General features: G+C 46.6%; 1 protein-coding gene across 1 annotated transcript in view; it reads left to right on the top strand.

Moving 5' to 3' along the window:
- Positions 1-18,243, top strand: part of LOC119448918 (MAM and LDL-receptor class A domain-containing protein 2) — a 666,053-nt gene that overhangs the window by 57,187 nt on the left and 590,623 nt on the right. Inside the window, exons 9-13 of the mRNA XM_049666563.1 lie at positions 763-918; positions 6,962-7,107; positions 7,902-8,018; positions 17,207-17,330; positions 17,925-18,062. Of these exons, the coding sequence (XP_049522520.1) occupies positions 763-918; positions 6,962-7,107; positions 7,902-8,018; positions 17,207-17,330; positions 17,925-18,062 (681 nt within the window). The remainder of the gene's footprint in view (positions 1-762; positions 919-6,961; positions 7,108-7,901; positions 8,019-17,206; positions 17,331-17,924; positions 18,063-18,243) is intronic.

Genomic DNA, 18,243 nt, shown 5'->3' with positions numbered 1-18,243 from the left:
TCTGTGACGATGGAAGGGTTAAGATTGGCAGCAGCGCATTCGTCGGCAATTGCTCCACACGCGACCCTGTAATTGTGTATAACCGGCTGGTGTCATGTGTTTGTGCTTTCTCCGCAATCTTCCTACCAGTCTACTTCCCTTCTTTTCCTCGCGTTGGTGCTCTGCTTGGAAAGAGGGACGGCTCCACATTCATTTTACCAATGAATATGTGAAGTCGCATGTGTCCCCTACGTGGGTTGTGGTTGACTGTACGAGTCATGGAAATCAGAATGAATTAATTTCTTGGAGTGTATGCATGAAGAGACAAAGTCATTCCTGAAGGAATTCTTTAACGTCCGAATTCTTTATGCACAGATGCAGCACAAGGAACCTTTTGTTAAGCGAATTAAAATACAACCACTTATTCAAATGCTCTTCTATAGAACACTGGAGAACTACCTTCGAATCACAAAATATGGAGCAAGACACGGATGATTCGTGACCGATAAACACCTCACTGTCATTCGCTCCAGTTTTTCTGCTCCTACTATGGAACAAGGAAGAAATATAGAACTCGTGGCTGACTGGTGTTTTTGTTTTTTTTCCTTAGCGAACAGCGAAAGCAGTGTACATAGGTCGCCGAGAATCTACGTCACTCCCGCCCATGGAACATCTTATATTGCCCTTATTTAGACTTAAAAATGACATCGCATGCTGATTTCGCAGCTGTGTTGCACATCGGGAATAACAGAAAACATTACTCGCACTATTTTTGTTTACCAGCTCAGGCTGATGGCCTCTGCAATTTTGAGGATGGCTGGTGTTCCTGGATAAGCTACGATCATGTTTTCTCTCGGCCAAGATGGCTGTTGGGTGGCGGTGACGTGAAGACCACTCTGGCAAGGCCAGCCAACGATCACACATTCGGTAATGCCACAGGTAAGTCTGCTATTCAAAGTATTAGAAAATAGGTGACACGTGGCATCAAGTGGAGACCACGCACCACACTGTGACCTTAACTTGTTGCATGTAATTAGCCCATCTGCAGTCTTTATCTCGCAATTCTCAGAAAGAGCACGCGTGGACACAATAATGTTCTCAGGAGGAGCAAAAGGTAACGCAAAGTACCTGTTCCGAGTTCCCGCGGTCATCGAGTGAGATGTGTTCATGTTTATCTGTGTACGTGTGACACCATGTTTCTTAATTTAGTTAGTAAGCAAATGTTTACAACTTTGTGCGGCCGATACAACTATCATTACTTCAAATAGCTTCAAATATCGCAATCGAGGCTTCGCCTATCGGGCGAAACTAGGACTTCATTTTTTAGATCATTCCGAAAAAAATCAATGCTTACTTTATCTCTAACACAATTTTTTAAACGTGGATTACTGGCTAATGTGCACATCATGAGCGTTGAATATTTCTGGGCTTCCGAGTGGCTCTTTTAAGCACGTAATGGCCATTCTGACACGAACCATCAGCATCCGAGGTATGAAATTCCTTCCGCTGCCACCTTGCAACATATAAGCTCCCTTTGAAATCTGCGAATTCTGGTGTTTGAACCCGCCGCCATGGCTTAGCGGCTCTGGTATTGCGCGGCTAAGCAAGCGAGGTCGCGAGATCATATCCGGCCGCGGTGGCCGCATTTCAGGGGGGGGGGGGGGGGGGGGGGAATTCAACAACGAACTTGTTCCTTGCAATGGGGGACATTAAAGACAACCTGGTTGTCAAAATTAATCCGGAGTACCCTCAAATAAGGCCTTTCATGCCTCATAATAAAATCGTGGTTTCGGCACGTACAACCCCAGGATTCAATTTCAAGTTGCACTGATAGGTTCTTATAGACACGCGAAGAAGCACTATCTCTCGCGCAAATTTTGATGTCTAGTGATCGTGTCGCGCATGTGATGTGACAGCTATCTTTAAGGAAGACTTTCGCCCCCTTGGTACAGAAGAGAGTGAAGCCTATATGCAACCATTTATTATTTTGTTATAACTTCGGACTTTCTTCTTTCTGATATCTACGGCAGACTTCGCTGTTCGTGGTTCGTAGGAGTTGATTGGTTATTACCACGAAATAATTGTGAACTCACGCTCAGCACTCTAGCCCTTGCAAGGTATAAATACAATGGATTCAACATGCTGTTTCACGCTGAACAAGACTATGTCGGAAAATCTCGTATATACTGTTACGAAGTCCGAGGGTCTGAGCGCCCATGAAGGTTCCGTGTCTGCTGACGTGCCAAGTGCCGGGAGAAGGAGAGGTCCAGAGAGATAAGAAAAGGGTTTTATATACAACTGTACATGGTATTTTAAACGAAGGGCTCCACGATTATTGGAGCCGTCTACATGCTAACGCCTTTGCATGTCCGAGCGTTTACATCTCCGAGCGTCCACACAACACTCAAGCCTCGCATTTTTGTCAGTTCATTTCCCCCTTTCACTCGTTGAGGGAATTCATTGTAGTCCTTCTCGGCCAATCACCACCTTCGACCTGATCGCAATATCCCGCCCATGATGTGGCGCCGTTCCGCCGGGCTCAGCCTCTGATGTTGCTCGTCCACCCCCGCATACCAGGCAACGGGTGGCAACTTGGGAACCAAACGTCGAAGCTGTTCCCGCAGAAATGCCTGGCTTTGGCCCCCTTCTAGGATTAGTGGCCTCTCCGTGACGGTCAGGTTGTCAGTCAGGAGACTGGCCTGCGCAGAAGCTACCGTCGTGCCTCGTCTTAGTCCGGGCAGGTGCTGGTGTTTCAGGGAAACACACCAAGAGCAACGTTGCCGTAGTAGCAACGTCGTTTAGCAACGCCGTTTTAGCAACGACCGCCAGGCACAACAATACGCAGAAAACCTGCACTTATTGTCACATCAAAGTAACTGCATTTTATTATGCAGGTGACAAGACATATAACGTAGAACAATATGCCTTTAGCAGCCCAGATGTGAAACTGAGTCATGGCGTCTTAGATGGCACATTCGTAATGGTTTGGCCAAGCTGTCTGAAGAAAAAAAAAAGGTCCCATCGATGGATGGCACACAAAACTTAGAAAGGAAAGCACCGCCCGTTACTTTATAATGAAGCTTCCTGGTCGAACAAAAATGTCATCTTCAGGGAACTTAGCCAGCATCACTCAATCTGATCTTACCGCAATGCGCAAGGGCTTCGAATTCATAAATACTATGTGTTTGGCAAAACACATAGCATAAGCCACATCCATTAGGCGTTGGGACACTAAAAAAATATACCACAGGTAAATACTTTATTTGATCAAGCGGTCATTTGCACAAAAATAAAAAAATCGCTGTAAAGAGAAACTGCTATTTTGAACATCAGTGCGATGTTGCACTCCTAATCCTGCCACCCCGCTATAGCGGGTCTGCGTTTTGATTATCTCGGTTTATCTCGTTTTGAATCTCGGTGAAATGGCCACCACAGGACTATCTACCTTGCTTCTGGGGGTTCCCCTTGTCCTCCTCTAGTCGCCAGCTTGCCGTGTAGGCCTTTCTGAAAAGCTGCGGTTCCCATACACCGGCCCATATCGAGTGTGTCGCCAAGTGACCGACGTAACGTACGAAATCGCTTCACTGTCTTCGTCCCCATCGGCTCAACCCCGGACCGACACCGTGCATGTCGTCCGCCTGACGCCCTATCATGTTCCAGACACTGAGTAACCCTGTGTGCAGTGCACCCTTTCCATGCTGGCGTATTTCGACTGCACCAAGTACGTGCTTTCGCCACCTGAGGGTAATCTTCCGAGCCACCTATCCTGCCGACAAAGAAGACGTTTCGTTTCGTTTCCAAGCGCTGGCGCATACCCACTTAGACGTTGCATAACAGACGACTAAGAGGAAGAACAGGTGCTCCGACGACGTGGGGGCCGCTGGTGAGAAACGCGTCTCACTAATGGTGGTGTTTCATGTCTGCACCGCTGCAAGGCAGCACACGTTAGGAGGCTGAAAAAGCGGGAAATTCGAACGTGTAATTGTAACTGTATGCAAAGCGCGTCAAAAAAATATTTTTTATAGTTTCTGCCTTCATTATAGTCATTAAATCACCCAGGCGCCGAAACAGACGATAATTACTCCGACAGTGCACGACAACAGACGGCGTGCGTCGATCCTTGGAAGCAGTCGCCGACAAGCGGCGCGGGCAGACGATAAGCTCTTAGTTAAGCGATGTTTACTTCAAAATTGAGCAATCTATCATCGTCGTTCTTGGTAAGCGCTTGAAAATTCAGACAAACAGTCTGAATCTCAAAAGACGGAAGGGAAGTCGGCATCTCGAGCTGCAACGTTGCCTGGTGGAGACGGATTGTAGGCTAGGAGTGATTCGCAGCAAACTGCAACAGTTTCCATGCTCACGTGAAAAGAGCCGACTGCATGGTTCGTAGGATCGTCTCGAACGTGGAGACCAAGTCCTGCAATCAGGAGAGTACGGGAGCGAGAAGCACTTTAACCCAGCGTACGTCACAAATTCATGGTGCGCAGTGTATAATAAATTTGTTCTCGTCAGCAAGTCCAGAAGATCGAGTTGGATAAATCTGGTTACGCTCGTATAAAACTAGGCTACGAGATAGGTCACATGGGTACGTACGTGCCTTCTGCACATCAATTGCATTTTTTTGAGGGGGGGGGGGGTTACAAGTTGTATTTATTAGTTTTCCGTCTCATATAGTCTCTTTTCCGTCGTGAATGTTTAATAACTGTCAGCGCGGCACTGAGAGAGATAATATACACTTTTGTTTCAAAATGCAGCACTGCACCTCAGCAATTAAAAATCACATTTTAAGATTTAGTAACGTACAGACAGCGGCTTAAGGTGAGTCGCTAAAATAGTAGCAGGAACTGTAATAAACACATGCTTCAAAGCGCGCTCCCAGCACGGTGGCCCGGGAATGTCTGGCTCCCCGGCGCCCCAGCCTCCTAGTTCCATGCGCCCCCTAGTGGCGGCACAACATTAGTTAGACGCGCCGCGCGTTCTGTCGGAGCACCTGTTCTTCTTACACCGTGAGGACGATCTGTGTCCCGGCCCGCCATCTTTGTTGTTGTGGTGCCACTCGCTGTCACTGTGTAAATATTGTGCATAAGCCCTTTTTGACTTCTTCCCGTAACGATATTTCGTGCAATGGAAGTGATACCTATTACGTTGACTAAGGATAGTAGAGCAGCGAGCGCTGGAATAAAAAAAATGGGGGGGGGGGGGGTGTTAAGTGCCGTAACTACAGTATGATCATACGGCATGCTGTAGTAAGGGTCACCGTAATAATTTTGTTCGCTTGGGGTACTTGAACGTGTGCCTAAATCTAAGTACACGAGTCTTTTTGCGTTAGGCCCATGTCGAAATGCCGCACCGCAGCCATGATCGAATCCGCCACGTCGAGGTCAGCAGTGCAACCTTTTGAGATTCACGAATGGGGACCTATGTACGGTAAACACGAGTCTTAGCTGGCCTTAATGGTGGACTTCATGTGATTTTTCAATCTAACGGACGAAAACGTAATCTGAATATATACGGGACAATAATGACATATGGTGTAACGAAATACGTTTTCGTAACACCTTAGAAGCCACAATAAGTAATATGGCCGCAATGTCACTACGACAAAATACTCCGTGCTGCCTGGAGTGGAGATGTGTCGGTAAAGAACATGACTTTAGTATGTTGAGAGGCTTGTCACACATACGTCATGATAGTGGTGAGTAGATGGTGAAAGCTTAAGTGCGAGCTCCTCATTCATAGGAGATAACTTTTTCTAGCAACACAGCAATTACAAATAAATGGATCTTAAGACAGTGACTGCGAAATCGATGGGCGAAATCATACTTGCCTAGGCCACACGGTCGAGAATGTCAGCGGCATGCAGGTTTACATTATAAATGCTGCGTACTTTGATTGCGACTTTATTTAGTAATGTATGAAGCGCTGTGCTACATGCCAGCAAAATTTGGCAAAAGAGACAGGGAAAGCATGCCTCCTGAAGAGTGTTACACTCCAAGTTATAGATCAGCATAACCACCTCTACGACGTAAATTGGAAGCGGAACTCGAATAAAACATGTCCCACGCGTGATAAAGTCAGGTTTGCTGTAATGTTTGATTTCTCACGCTGTTCTAAATATTTTCATATTTTGCATGCGAAATTGAGGGGACTCACTTCCCTTATACGTGTCTAAGTTTCCTACTTTTGCATGAATGTATTAATCTAAACCTTCATTCAATGGAGATCATCGAATACGCAGTTCTGTTCATTTTAACGTGATAGCGTTGAGGGCCTGTGTCGCAGAAAATCTGGCGTCGGTGTCGGCGTGAGGCGTCCGCGGCCAAGAATATTATCCCGAACCACCCCGACCACGCAGGCCCTCCGCGTAGCGCAGAGGCGCTGGTGAGCTAATTGAATTTCTCAAAGTAAAACCCGTCAGAAAAATCGTAAAGTACGACTTAATTACAACCTACAGACATGATAGCGTCGGATTGTAATTTGAATGCACGAGAAAACGTAAATTTGTTACGAGGAAACTCAAACGCAATCCCCTTTTCCAGCATTTCTACCATAGAACACCGGTGCGCCCGCGTAGATTACTTGCAACAACACCATCCCGATGGCTCTCGCCTCCTCGGCAGGTCAAATTGGGACTTAGCCTTAGTAATGCGTTTTGGACACGCGCGCGCCTCTGGGTAACAAAAACAAGTAATAAATTTTTAAAAAAGGTCCTACGGCCCTCACATTTTGATATAAGACTGTTTATATTGTCCCTGTGAAACTTTCTTCCCAGCAATGCATTTCTGCTTAAAAGTGAAGCCGACTTTAAGGGGATTGGTGTAAGCTTGGCCTTTGTAAGCTGGCTTTACCACGTCGTTGTGTGTTGCAGTGAAGCCTACTCCTAAAGAAAAATGCGATGCGAACGGGGCCTGATAACGCTATCGCGTTCCACTCTTAAAGGCGAAGCTTAAGCATCCTCCAAATTTTTATCGCTTTATTGCAGGATCATACGTGTTCTTCAGCAACTTCGAGCGAAAAGCGGGAGATAAGGCAGAGCTTATCAGCGAGATGCTTTCCTCAAGCAACAGGATAACACAGTGTGCAGAGTTTTGGTACCTCATCTCTGGAGACCAGGCAACGGAACTCAAGGTACAATAGCGTGCCTACACTTCTAGCAGCAATGCTCAGACAATTTTAAACTAGCAAAGTGCCTGCTGTAGTGGGCTGTCATGTCAAATCTGAATGATATGAACGTATTCAATCTTTTTCAAAGTCAGTTTATTAGACTGTTTCTTTTGATTGATCGTGAAAAAAGTAGATGCGGATTATTTTATTTTTGGGTTTTTAAAGCTGGTCCTAATAAGACACTGCTTTACAGAATAGGTAAAAATGCGATCTCTGTTTATTTGTTACATTAAGCAACACTCACGGCATATTAGGTTGAGGATGGCTTTGATGTTAACATCGGTAAATACAGCACACGTGGCTGCTATGAGAGTACCGGCGTAGATTCCAGCGACACGTTGAAAACGTCTTGAGTAGATGAGTTGCTTGGTAAATCCTTTAGTAAATATAATTTTTTTGTATAGTGCTTTTAATCGTACAGGGAGCACTGTGAGCTGCTGCACAGGTAATAAAGATAAAGCTTTATTAGGCTCCCTAATGAAAAGCGCACTCCCAGAATTACAGGCCATGGTGAAAGGCAGAGATACAAGGATTGGTTTATTTTGGCCCCAAAAAGTATTAAATTTATAACTCACACTTTCGACCGTGTTTGCTTCGTCACTTGACGACAATGTGGTCATATTATAAAAGCGAGAAAAAAAAAGACAAGCTGACAGCACAAAGAGGTGCAGGCTTTCGGCGACATCCGTGTTCAGTACTGTTAATATGAACCACAAGGCTTTTTATTATTTCATGCGTATACGCCCTTGTGATTTCAGGTACTGGCTCGCAACCCGTCTGAGAAGTCGCTCACTCATCGTCCTCTATGGACGCAGAAAAGCGGGCCGTCATCAGAATGGCAGCAGGGTCGCATTGCTGTGCCGCATAGACAGCAGGTGAGGAAAGAAGCTTCCAACAGCCAACAGCCCTCACCAGTTGAAAGTTGTGCTTCTATTATGACATACGTTCGCCTTCTTGTTTTCGAGCGCTGCAGATAGCTCTGCCGGCTTGCGTTACCTTCGGTTGGTTGAAATCGAGTGCTAGGAACATATTCGCGTGATTCTGTCTGTGCCGGCATCGTGGCTTCTGCAGGATCAGTCAGCGCGGGGGCGTCAGTCGCGGTGGCATTCACTGCAGTGTCTCGACCACCGTATAACCATGGCCTCGGGGCCTTCGCTCCTTTTGAACAGCGGGGCTGTTTAAGCTGGCCGCAATGTGTGCCGCCTGCCACTGGGTTGCCTAGCAACCACCTCGTGAAAGGTCGTGCGCTATGCTCCGGCAGAAAGAAAGAGAAAATGAGAGAGTGCGCGCGTCGCGCGCTATGCTCGGGAGCGAGAAAATGAGAGAAAGAAATTGTAGGAGGCCATCCGCGCTTCCCCGCATTAGCGCCGAACGCTCGCGGTGTCTGTGACGGCAGTAGGCGCATCTGTCGGCGGCTCGGCCAAGCTCCCACCAGCTCGGGAGGTCGGGAGAGAGAAAATGACAGTGCGGCGTGTCGCGCGCTATGCTTGAGATAGAGAAAATGAGAGAGCGGAACAAATTGTGGGACCCCATCCGCGCTTCCCCGCATTAACGCCGAACGCTCGCCGTGTCCGTGGCTGCAGCAGGCGCCTCTGTCGGCGGCTCGGCCAAGCTCCCACCAGCTGCGCGCTACTGCGCATGCGCCATGACGTCACCTAGGCGTGTCGTCTGCTGCGCGCCGCCCGTACACTGTGCATATACAGCTTTCGCCCCACTTCCCCTACGTGTGCTCGGACTGCAAGTGCTTCGCGAGGCGTTCCCTGTCTGATGCCACGGACCACGAGCTACACTTTGTATAACTTAGCATCACTAAGCCAGGGGCAGCTAGGAACCGATCTGCTCTGCTGTGTCTTTAGCTTTGCGCCACTAGTGAAAGCTACCCCGGATTTTTTTGTTTACAAGAGAAGAGAAGACTTGGGGCGCTATAACGTAAAATGATTCCAAACTGTTTTGATTCCAAACTCCGGACGTCAAGTTTACGTAACCACCGACGCAAGCATCGGGCGGTGACCCGCAGCCTTGTATGATCAACGCAATCAAACACTCTCCTCGTTTATAGGAGGTTACCTTTGTTCGCTTTCAAAACCAATAACATTGTCTACACTCAGCGGCTTTTCTAACTAATTGGCTGACAAGAGTCGAGGAGCACGCTCTAGTGGAGAGGGTTTCGATGGGGCTGAGCCAGCACAGTGAAAACAGATAACCGCATGAAGAGGGTGGTGCCGGCTTCTCCGATTGGTCCGCTTCGCCTTACTTAGCTTGCGGTAGCTGGTCGAAAATCGCGGCGGCGTGCAGCAGAAGGATAAGAACGCCGCTAAAACGGATCCTCAGCAAGGAAGAGTTGGCAGAGTGATGTCGTATGCATGCCGAAAGGGCTCGATAACGTTTTACTGCCACGCAAAAAGGTTTATCATGCGCAAATAAATACATGCTCACCGGCAGGCGCTTGTAGCGAGGGCCTGAGAGATCGGCGGGCAGCCATCTTCTATTCCTTTCGGAACGGGGCAGTCTGTGGCTATTCAGAAAATTTTTCAGTTTTGTTCGGCATATTAATGCATTTTTTTCGCGTACACGTCACTTTGACGTGGTGAGTTTTCGCGGTTTTGTGACGTCGCGTGACAGACAGACGAAGTGGGCGTAGCCAGAAAACATTGGACCAATAGCAGAGGGCTAATGATGAAGAGGCGTTGAATCAGGAATGATTATTTTTCTTTTGTGCCGTGAAATCATGCATAATCCGTGTGCACATGTTATATCAGATGGGGAGCTATCGCGGTTTTCGTGACGTCGCGTGACAGACAGGCGAAGTTGGGAGTGGCCCGAAAATGTTTTGTCCAATCGTGGAGGCTGATTGCAGAAATTGGAATCAAAACAGTTTGGAATCATTTTACGTTATAGCGCCCTCGTTCTCCATTGCGGTCTTCGATTGCGCTGGCGAGACGCTGCACGTTCGACTCGCTCACGCTTTCTCTCGGACCGTTCAAGAACGGGCTCCGCATTGTTGAAATCCTAGTCGGAGCGCAGTATGAACCCGCCGATTCAGTCGTGGTGGCTCAGTTAGCTAAGGCGTTGCGCTGCTGAGGACGAGGTCGCGGGATCGAATCCCGGCCGCGGCGGCCGCATTTCGATGGAGACGAAATGCAAAAACGCCCGTGTGCTTGCGTTGTAGTGCACGTTAAAGAACACCAGGTGGTCGAAATTATTCCGGAGCCGTCCGCTACGGCGTGTCTCATAATCAGAAGTGGTTTTGGCATGTTAAACCCCAGAAGGAAGAAGAAAAACCAGCCGAATGTATAATGAATTGTGCTTCGAGACTAAATCCACTGCACTAGGGATACTTGCTCGAACTATACAAACAGTTCTCGATTACTTGTTCCGCGCGTTGGGACCAGCACGCTTCTCTAATAGGTGAATTTTGTCACCTTTATGACATACACATTGCGACGTCATTATAGGCTTCGTCTAAATGAGTGCGACAATAGCTTATCGCGTCATCTTGTAGCGCATCGCATTCATGTGAGGAAGATGACGTGGCATAGGAAGACGCCTCGCTTTGTTGCTCCAAATGGAAGTACGGGATGAAGTCTGCATCAAGTGAATTTATGTGAACGGCCTGCACATCACATCAATTGGGAAAAAAGTAAAAGCGGGGTGCATGACGTTTACTCGTTTTCACTCAAAGGCGAAGATAATTCGAAACAGATGTCAGCTAGTCTGAGACGCCATTGGAACGTGGTTTATGTGGTTCACGTATACTGGCTTGCACATCGCATTATCGTCATTGCTGTACAAAATACGATGCGTTAACAATAACATTCCAGTAAACGCGGCTGCAGTATTATACTGCGAATTTCAATGTACCGCACGAATTCATAACTCCATGTCTTTTTTATGAAAGTTCTAATATGGATACACACTTGTGATTCTTGGTGCTAACGTCAAAGGGTCATATTCGTTGTTTCTTCCAGACCTTGTATCTTAGTAGGCACCGATGCAGAGTGGCATTTCTGTATTTTCGTTTCTTTCTGTTATAAAATAAATCGTGAACTAGATTTTTTTAAAAATTTCTTACAAGGCTTAGGTAAACTGTGAAATCTAACGCTTTTCATCTGTATGTCCTCTATAACACACTGCAACTTAAAACCGTCAAAGTATATTTAGAAAATAAATTTGATACTTAAATATTCAGCTGACTCTCGGAAACGAACCTTTCACCAGAGCTGGGTCGCGCAGTAGCCGTGGTAACTGAGCTCTCTAGAAAGAATAGGAAGCGGCAACTCGATGAAATCGAAAATACTAATCACAATCACATTACCAGATTAAGTCGGAGTCAAATGAGGAGGTTAAATGGCATTCAGAAAAAAAAAAACATTCTTGAACCTGAAAAATAACAACGAGCTACAAACAACATTGTAAATGGCCTGCTAGTTTCCTTATAGGATAGGAGAGAAGGTTCACAAACAGGTGGCGCTGTAATCTTTGCTTCGAACAAGCACTTGTTTATGGCAGCGAATGGCGTCCGTGGTTTCGCAGGGATGCCGTTGCCATTAGAATGATTTTCATATAGTACATGGCACGCGAGGTAAAAAGAAGTTCTTGTTTGCATAATAACTGCCTAAGAGAGCAGTACATACAATGAAACTAAAGCAATATTGCTATTCAATATATTTAAGAAAGTTAACAGAATTTGAACTTAATTCAAAACCCGTCATAAATATTTGTGTTGACCACTATGGCTAATCGCGGCGACGTTTTCTACACGGTTGTCTTAGTGTATTTGGATTGCGTGTTTCTCCGTATTTGCACTGTACCAGTCGTAGTTATGAACCCACCTCGACACATAGGCGAACAATTTGCATTTTTGCGGGAGCGGGGGGGGGGGGGGTGCAATGGGGTCTGGCGCCCGAGCAGCTTTCCGAACACCACCCTTGTGCGTGTGTATATATATGTTGTGAGCGCTAACTGTGCATTTCATCATCGTCTTCATGTGTATATACCCATCCTCATAATCATCATCATTTTGTCGGGTTGGTGCTCGTTGGCTGTCTCGCGCTGTGTGACAATACAAGAGCTCTGCCTTCGTCCCGGGCGTCGCACAATATATATATATATATAGTTACCTTTCGTAACAGACTGCGTGCGACCTCGAAGAATTCTTCACTGAAGTAACTGGCCTTACATGAGTATTTAGAAAACCTCATAGTAGAAGACAGTTAATTTCACAGCCTGACTCCCCTCGCAATTATATCGATACTGCAGGCAAATTTTCGCTGTCATCATCGCCGTGATGTTCCGTATAAAGCCCAAACGCCATATGAATGAGCGACCCATACACTGTGGACGGGAGAAAAAGCACGTAACCGTGAGCCGAAAGGGATGGCGGCTTGATGGGCATCATCTTCCCACACGCTCAATATTCAAGTTACCTGTATTTGGAGCTGGTGCGAACAAACGCGCTCGATCTTCTCTAGCCCTGCTGTAGCTGCGAATAACTGTGCGCGGCTGACGTTTACGCGGCCTGCGTGCTTTATCTAATTGTTGGTAATCATTGGTGGGTGCAATGATGAATGGCGACCAGGGATGGCTGCTAACTTCATGTGCACTGTCTTCCTTCCCGAGCTGTCTTTCGGCGACTCTAGTGTTGCAGATCGCATAAGTCAAGATACCGGGGTAATTGGAGATCGCTGACAGAGGCCGTCCTGTAGTGGACGTAAAAATAGGCAGACGACGATGATGATCAATTTAATTTTATTATATCAACAGTTCAAGCGGATTTCTGCCATCGGCGTCGCCGTTGCCGTCATCATCGCCGTGAGGTTTCGTATTAAGTCCAAGGGCGAGAAAATTGTCGCCGCACGCCGTATGTGCGAGTGAAAGCGCTAGGGGGACGCGCGTTTTCACGGAGAGCAAACGCACGGCGTAGACCAAACGCGACGTATTTTGTCGCGGGAAAGGCCATGGGGGTATGGGAGGGAGGGAGGGAGGGAGGGAGGGGGAGGCGATGCTGTGCTGCGGCACCAAATGCGTATCTTGCAACCAGGCGCAAGGGGAACTGGCGACTCAATCTCCCACGCGAAAGGAGGAAAACAGGAAGGCAGTGTGGGAGGGAGGGGGGTGGCTTTTAATCTGCCAACAACTGCGTACTTGTACTTTGCGTCGGTGTGGGCTGTCGCGCGCACCGTATCTTCAAAGCGATCTCCAGACGGCTCTGACCTTCCTATGCGCTGTGCTTTCGCCGCTCAGTTTCCGTTGAAGCGATAGACCGCACGAACATTCGCTCGCAGCGGCGGCCGCGCTCGCCAGTGTTTTGATAGTGGTTGTCTGCGTTCATCGAGTGTTATCTATTCATGTTTGCTTGTGCGCGCTGACACCATGCTTGTTAAGTTAGTAAGCAAATGTGTCCAAGTTTATGCAGCCGATAAAACTACTATCCCTACTCCGTATAGCTCTCTACTAATTTGCTATCGCAATTGATGATTTGCCCTCCGGTCGAAACTGCGTCATTTTTTGGAGTCTCGGTGAATGACCCGGCTGTAAGAACCGCAATTCGCTCCCGCTGCCAGCATTCTGGTCCGTGCATTACACTATGCTTGTTATTTTAATTAGTAAGTGAGTGTTTACTGCAATTTATATGGCCGATTTAAATACCGTATAGACTCGTGTAAGGGCCGCACCTTTTTGTCGTGATTTTGACAAGCCTTACAAGGGACCGGGCCATTTGATCTCCGTAAACCTCTGCGATCGCCGTAAATCCATCATAAACCGCGTTTAGGGAGCCTACATGCAATCGCTATACAGCTTTCGCATGTAGGTGTGTTCTCCTTATGTAAATGGGCTCCCGATCCACTATCGCCTCCTCTCGCCATCTAGTAGGCGAAAATACGCTGCGCGAGAAAATTCGCTGTTGAGTGCGCCGAACACCGATTGCTTCTCCGTTGGCTTCTTGTACTTAAATATTGGCTGTCAAGTTGAAGGTGTGGCTCCTCTTACACAGATTTGTACGGTAAAAATCTTCCTTCGTATAATTGTCTTATACTTCGCTACCACTAGTACTATTTCGCCTATCCGGCGAAATTGCAGCCTCTCTCTCTATGTATATATATCATCAGCCATGACGTGTGAGCAATGGTGACTAGGGCATTGACTGCTGATTCCAAGTATTGTAAGTTTCATTTAAAATCAGGAGCAACAACTGCTCCATCAACAGCAGAAACAGTTTTAGCTATGCTAACGAATATTTCATACTGCCGCTTTAAGTTTGGTGTGGGCATGCACGAATCTCATGAAAACACTTGACCCATCAAGATGCGAATGCCCTAAAAAATGCTCAAAATGCCTATCTTGCACAGCATTGCAAAGCATAAAACGATCGTGCGTCGACTCGATAACTCTGCACAGTACTTCTTGACGGATGCTCGCACAGGCAGACATTATCATGTGCTTCATATCATGACATGACTTGGTTCTTTTGCATAAACTCGGTCTTTAACGCAACCCCACAGAAAAAAGTCGAGAGGAGAAAGGTCAGGCGATCTCGGCGGCCAAAACATCGCTCCTGCGCGCCCTATCCGCTGTCCGTAAAAAACGTGTTTCCAACCAGCTCTTTGCCATGGTGGAGAAATGTGGTGGTGCTCAGTCTTACTAGAACCACACTTGGTGCAGATGATTCAGGGAAATATTGGAGACAAAGTCGTCGACGACAACACCTAATATTCGTCCGTGTACATCTTTCCGCTCAAGTTGTCCTTCAAAAGAGTAAGGTCCAATGATCCTCTCTCCAAGTATGCCGCACCCCACTTTCCCACTCCAGCGAACTTGATGCTTTTGTTGCCGCAGCGAGTGTGGATTTTCATGTGACCAATAATGTGCGTTGTGAATATTCCCACTGCCATTGCGGCAAAACGGAGCTTCATCTGCCCAAATTATTCTGTGTAACAAATCATTTTCTTCATCAACTTTGAGCAGGCCCCAATTGCAGAAGTCAACCCGCCTTTCAAAGTCCGCCTCACGTAGGTTCTGGTGAAGGTAAACATGATAGGGGTAGTACTTTTGCTTTCTTAGCACGTTTGCGATTGTTCCGACGGTGCGATCACACTGATCGGCATTTTGTCGGGTGCCTAGTACTGGCACCGACGCTACGCACGCAACAGCGTCGATTTCAAAGTCTTCATCGACGATTGTCTTCCTGGTCTGGCTTGGACCATGGACTGACCCTGTTGCGCGAAAGCGCCAAAATACTTTTATGAAGGTAGGCCTAGTTGGAAGGAGACGGTGTGGGTAGCGAGCCGCGTATAAAGCCGCATTGCCAATGAAGCGTTGCCATTCATCTCAGCCATTGCAAGCACCACGTCTATTTTTTTCTTCGGCAGAATACCTCGTCCCGTCTGAAGCAGCCATATTTGCACGAAGGGACTCCACGTGGATGTTCTTGGTTATCCTTTCGTACAGAAGCTCTGTTATTCCAGAAGCACTCTAGTAGATGACATTGAAGCTAACGCGTTCGCAAGATGATGACCAGGTGCGATCTCAAGTAATACAAAAATGTGCCGAAAAATTATATCCGGTTATCACGTTTAACAGAATCATGCCTACTGCGTATGCCACACCGCGGTGTCATAACTTGATTTCGCCTCCAGGGGAAGGGTAACAGTTATCATCTTTGCCTATGCCTCCGTCCTGTTGTCAGACTAAATGCCGCACGCAACAGCCGCGCCTTACCAGGGAGGAGCTTTGCGCCGATCCTCACTCTCCTTTATGCTTAATCAGGCGAAAGACAAATAAAATTTGGAGTTGGATATCTCGGAGCCCAGACATGCTAGAAGAATTCTTCCAAGGGAAACCGTGTAGAAACACGACTGCCTCTAACTTTTTAATACAAACATACACACTGACTGCAGTCAGTAAAAAGTTAATTATTAAATTTTTATTGATTCGGCTGCTGGCAGCCATAATTATCCTCTCACTTTGTGTCCCCCCGGCCACGTAACTTATTTGCACATGTGGTCCTCGCGTGTCTCCCGAGTGCCTAATTTTAAGAAAACCATAAAGCTTAGTTTTGAACAACCGGTATATTTATGACCACTGTACACAAGTAGCGTTGTTTCCATCCCGAAGAAATGTTCTAAATTATTAGGAGAGTTTTCTTTTCATGAGTCGTTAGCATTGCCTACTGGAAAGAAAATCAATACTAAGACATATCATTCACGTGCATTTCCCACGCCGTTGATAAAAGACTCTGCCGAAGGGGTCACTGAAGTAAGCCTGCTCGTTTTTTTCCAGGCTCAAAAAGCACGCAAAGCAATATGAAGTGAGGGGAACATACAGCAACATATTCATTCTGGCATAGGCTATCGATACCGTTAGAAATAAATGTTAGTTGGCTTCCTCCTTCTCTTATAAAAAAGTATAATAAACATTGTCCTATATACTCAAATATACGTATTATGTCGGTGCATAGGCATGTTATGTCTTTGCACAGTGGAAATTTAAAAGGAATGTTGAAGGGAAAAATATGAGTAAGGTAGCCGCCGCTGGTGCTTCTAATGTGCTTGTCCTACAAGTGTCAGGATTAGCAGAAATAAAACGACAGTATGAATTTAAAGCCGTGCATGTCCGCGCCAACAATGAGGCAGTAAGTTTTTATTCGCAATAATATTTTGAGTGAAAGGCAGAGGCAACTCAGAAGAGACCGCAAATGACGTGGGTAATAGAACAGACACTTTAAAGAGGCGGGGTGTTAGGCTTCCGCATCCCCGGGAGGGAGGGCTCTGAACCCCTCCCTCGAAAAACTTCGGAGTGGGCTCGGGCCCCGGAGCGCCCCCGTAGTGCTACGCTCCGAAATACCGCAGGTCTCATTAGGACAGTTTTCTCATTCCTTAATGAGTACGTGTGTATTATGCTACCACGTTGTTTAAAGGCAGAAAAGTACCATGTGTACTGTATCTTCTTACAAAGATAAGAGGTTTCAGTGGTACATTATTCAGTGGTGCGTTGTGTAAGAGGCGGTATTGCAGACACCAAAAAGGAAAATACCGCTAACACGACTTTTTATGTTATTACCAAGGTGGTTTTCCAGGCGACAGTCGGTGCAGCCTCAACGCCAGGGTTCGTCGCACTCGATGATATCTCCATCGTGCACCACGATCGGTGCGAAACCCTTCCGAAAGACAGTGAATCCTTGTCTGCAAGTGAGTACGCTGAAGCTGCGTTTAAAATGAAATCTGACTTAAGCAGCAATCGTTTGCCCCCCTTTTTTGTTCTTTTCTCTCTTCCGTTTCTTTCTCTTTTGAGGTTGAAAAGTTTATTTTTTCTTATGCAGATGGCCTTTTCGAGCTACAACGCAGTGCTCTTGATACAGGTTTCATTACCTGAATTAGTTTCCCTAGCGCCTGCCATACAAACTTGGGAACGAAAGTAACTGCACTGCAACGTAATCACATTTTAAGCAGACACTTGAGTACTACTAAATGGATTTCTGATAAGTGGATATCACTTCGTTATTACTGAGCCGAATTTCTGCATGTGAATGGTGCTCTAATAGCAATAATTATAAAGCTAATTAGCAACACTTATTTCGCTTTTAGACCACTATTTGTCGCAGTAGTATAATGTGCCTAATTTTTGCTTTAGTTATTACTACTTTCGCTATGTCGCGCACGGGACTTAGAAATTGTCTTTTCGTTATGAAAAAGAAACAACCAAACAAATAATGCATGTTATACAACTACCACATATACAACAATTACATGCTTGCTCTCTTATTTTTTCGTGATTAATTGCAGCGGAGTTGCTCAGCTGCGATTTCGAAGACTGGAACTTCTGCCACTGGTCGTCTTCGGGTGCTTCGCAGCGCATTTGGAGGTTCGGGGTCGAGAGACTTTTCACCCTGGGCCCTTCCTCGTATCCGGATACTAAAGAAGGTGCAGCGCGTCACGCTTAGCTATAAGGATGCCCTAACAGTGCGCTTTATTGGAATGTACAGGTCATCTTTAGTCACGGCAGAATACTGGCAGTCATAGAGGCAAACTGGGAACAAGATAAGAGATGTTCTAACAAAATTCAATGATGGTGGCCTCATTGGCCTATGTGATCCCAGCTTTC

Source organism: Dermacentor silvarum, chromosome 4 (genome assembly GCF_013339745.2).
Source record: "Dermacentor silvarum isolate Dsil-2018 chromosome 4, BIME_Dsil_1.4, whole genome shotgun sequence".
In the NCBI taxonomy this organism is placed as follows: domain Eukaryota; kingdom Metazoa; phylum Arthropoda; class Arachnida; order Ixodida; family Ixodidae; genus Dermacentor; species Dermacentor silvarum.
Note: the sequence above shows the minus strand (reverse complement) of the source record. Positions and strands in the feature narration are given on the sequence as shown.